The following is a 3032-nucleotide window of genomic DNA, read 5'->3' as shown; positions in this document are numbered from 1 at the left end:
TATGGGGTTCTGCAGGGTCTTCCATGGTGTGTCTCCTGTGTGATATCTATGGGGAATTATAGGGTCCCAACGGCGGTTTTTTTTTTTTCTTTCTATGGGGTCTCAATGCGTTTTTGGGCGCCGGAATTCCAGACAGTTTTGGGGTGTCCCGGGACCACGGAGGGCGGGCACTTAGTGGCTTGAGTGCCCGCGCTTCTCCATTGCGTCAACGGGAAGACCCCGCGCCATCCCATTGGCTGCCCCGAGCCGGGCAGGAAGTCGCCGGCTCAGCCCGCCTCCACCCCTGCCCTTTTTCCCCTGTTAGGGCTCCGACAAAGATGCGGCGAGCGCAGTGCACGCTGGGAGTCGTAAGTCTTCAGGAGGGCCATTTAAAATGACGCAAAAGGGAAGCTCGAACTACAACTCCAGCATCCCCGCGCGATGCTGAGCGAGAGGCATCCTTTAAGATGCGGTCCGCGCGCGGTGCCATTCTGGGAGTCTGTAGTCCCGCGTTCCGCCGCCTAGCCATGTTATAGAAGCGGAGACCGGAAAACTACAACCTCCCATCGCCCCGCCCACTTCCGGTCCCCCCCTCCAGTCCGCACTTTGCGCTGCTGGTGCCGCCCGTTGGAGAGCGGAAGTGGAGGCGGGAGCCGCGTGGCGTCGCTTCGGCCGCCGTTGTCGTTGTGGGGAAGGAGCCGAGAGGAACCGAACGGAACCGAATCGAACCGAACCCAGCGGGGCCCACTGAGGAACCGGAGGCCGAGAGGTGAGAACCGGGACCGGGAATGGAATGGAGATGGGGGGGGACGGGGGGCGGGAAGGCCGCGATCCGTTGTGAGGGGAAGGAGGCGGATTGGGGGGAGGGAGATGGGAAAAAAAATTGGCGCGTTTTTTGGGGAAAAATGGGGTGTGTTTCGGTGAAAAAGGTTGTTTTTGTGGGATAAAATGGGGGTTGTGGAGGGAAAGAAGAGTGAGGGGAAAAAAGGGGTTTTGTGAGGAAAAAGTGGGGATTTGATAGGAACAGAAATTGACGGTTTTGTGAGGAAAAATGGGGTATTTCTGAGGGAAAGTGGGATTTGTGAGGGAAAAAATGGGGATTTTGGAAAGGAAAAAATGAGGTTTTTTGTGAGGAAAAAGGTGGGTTCTGTGAGGGAAAGTGTGGTGAATTTTGTGAGGGAAAAAGTGGGGGTTTTGGGAGGGAAAAAGTGAGGGGTTTGTTGTGAGGAAAAAGTGGTTTTTGTGTGAGGGAAAAGTGGGGATTTCGAGGAAAAAATGAGGCTTTGTTGAGGAACAAATGCGGGATTTCTGAGGGAAAAGTGGGGTTTTGTGAGGAAAAAGTGGGGATTTGCTGAGGGAAAAGTGGAAGGCTTGGTGAGGAAAAAAAGGGTTTTTTGGAGGAAAAGGGTTTTGTGAGGAAAAGTAGGGTTTTGTGGAGGGGAAATGTTGGGGGTTTTGAGGAAAAAGTGGGATTTTGAGGAAAATGGGGATTTTCGCTCTGTGAGGAGAAGTGGGGATTTTTGTGGGAAAGAAAGATTGGGTTTTTGTGAGGGAAAAAATGAATTCTTTTGTGGGGAAAATGGGGATTTTTTTGGGCCGACTGAAGGAACCCGGAGGCCGCAGAGGTGTAGAACCGGGAGCCGGAATGGTAAATAGAGATGGGGGGGGACAGGGGGCGGAAGGCCTCGCGCGCGATCCAGTGTGGAGGGCAAGGGAGCTAGGCGGAATGGGGGGGGAGGGGAATCGTGGAAAAATTTGGTGTTTTTTTGGGGAAAATATTTCCGGAGTGATTTGGGCGAGGAGAAAATGGGGGGTTTTGGGGGACATCATAAGCGGGTGTCTGTTTGGTCGGGGGAATTAGCAGTGTTTTCTGAGTGAAAATGGTTGTTTTTGTGGAGATAAAAATGAGGGTTATGGAGGGGGAAGAAGACGAGGGAAAAACAGAAGGGGGGTTTTTTTGATGTGAGGAAAAATTCGGGGATTTTCTGAGGGAAAAAGTGGGATTTTGAGCGAAAAAAAGTGAGGTTTTTGTGAGGAAAAGTGGGGATTTGAGGGAAAATAGTGAGGTTTATGTGGAGGAAAAAATGGGGAATTTTGAGAGAAAAGTAGGGTTTTTGTGAGGGAAAAGTAGGGTTTTGTGAGGAAAAAGTGGGGATTTTGAGGAAAAAAGGGGTTTTGTGAGGAAACAAGCTGGTTTTGTGAGGGAAAAAGTGGGGCATCTTTGAGGAAAAAGTGGAGGTTTTGGAGGAAAAATGGGGATTTCTGAGCGTAAAAGATCGGCGGTTTTTTCAGGAAAAGGGGGGATTTTGAGTGAAAAAAGTTTTTTCCTCGTGAGGAAAAAGGTTGCTTATCGAGGAGAAAGTGGCGTTCTTTGTGAGGGAATAAAGTGGGGATTTATGATGGGAAAAAACTTTGCGGATTTTGAGAAAAGAAAGTGGGGTTTGAGGTAAAAAGTGAAATTTGAGGTAAAAAAGTGGTTTTCGAGGAAAAAGTGAGGATTTTGAGGGAAAAAAGTGACTTTTTGCATAAGGAAGTTGATTTTTGAGGGGAAAAAAGTCGGAATTAGTTGGGAAACAAACCGGAAGCTGTTGTGGGGGGGTGGGAAAGGCCGCGATCGGTGTGAGGGGAAGGCAGCGGATGGGGGGGGGAGGGGAAAGGGAAAAATTTGGCGTTTTTGGGGGAAAATAATGGGTGATTGTGGGGGAAAATGGGGGTTTTGGGGGAATAAAGGGTGTTTTTTGGGGGAATATGGGGTGTTTTTGGGGTGAAAATGGTGTTTTTGTGGGATAAAATGGGGGTTTGGAGGGAAAGAAGAGTGAGGGAAAAATGGGGTTTTGTGAGGAAAAAGTGGGGATTTTGAGGGAAAAATGGGGTTTTGTGAGGAAAAATGGGGATTTCTGAGGGAAAAGTGGGGTTTTGTGAGGAAAAAGAGGGTTTTGTGAGGGAAAAGTGGGGATTTTGAGAGGAAAAAGTGGGTTTTTATGAGGAGAAAATGGGGATTTCTGAGGGAAAAATGGGGTTTTTGTGAGGAAAAAGTGGATTTTGTGAGGGGA

At 49.3% G+C, this 3032-nt stretch overlaps 1 protein-coding gene across 1 annotated transcript in view; it reads right to left on the bottom strand.

Moving 5' to 3' along the window:
* The window catches only part of LOC107307182 (microfibril associated protein 4), a gene marked incomplete at its 5' end in the record, with an annotated part of 36288 nt that extends 35562 nt beyond the window's left edge, over positions 1–726 (bottom strand). The window contains one exon of the mRNA XM_015850649.2: positions 585–726. Coding sequence (XP_015706135.2) covers positions 585–726 — 142 coding nt within the window. The remainder of the gene's footprint in view (positions 1–584) is intronic.
* Between the last annotated feature and the right edge of the window lie 2306 nt (positions 727–3032).

The sequence above is a fragment of the Coturnix japonica genome, unplaced genomic scaffold (genome assembly GCF_001577835.2).
Source record: "Coturnix japonica isolate 7356 unplaced genomic scaffold, Coturnix japonica 2.1 chrUnrandom500, whole genome shotgun sequence".
Lineage (NCBI taxonomy): Eukaryota > Metazoa > Chordata > Aves > Galliformes > Phasianidae > Coturnix > Coturnix japonica.
This window is presented reverse-complemented; position numbering and strand designations above follow the sequence as displayed.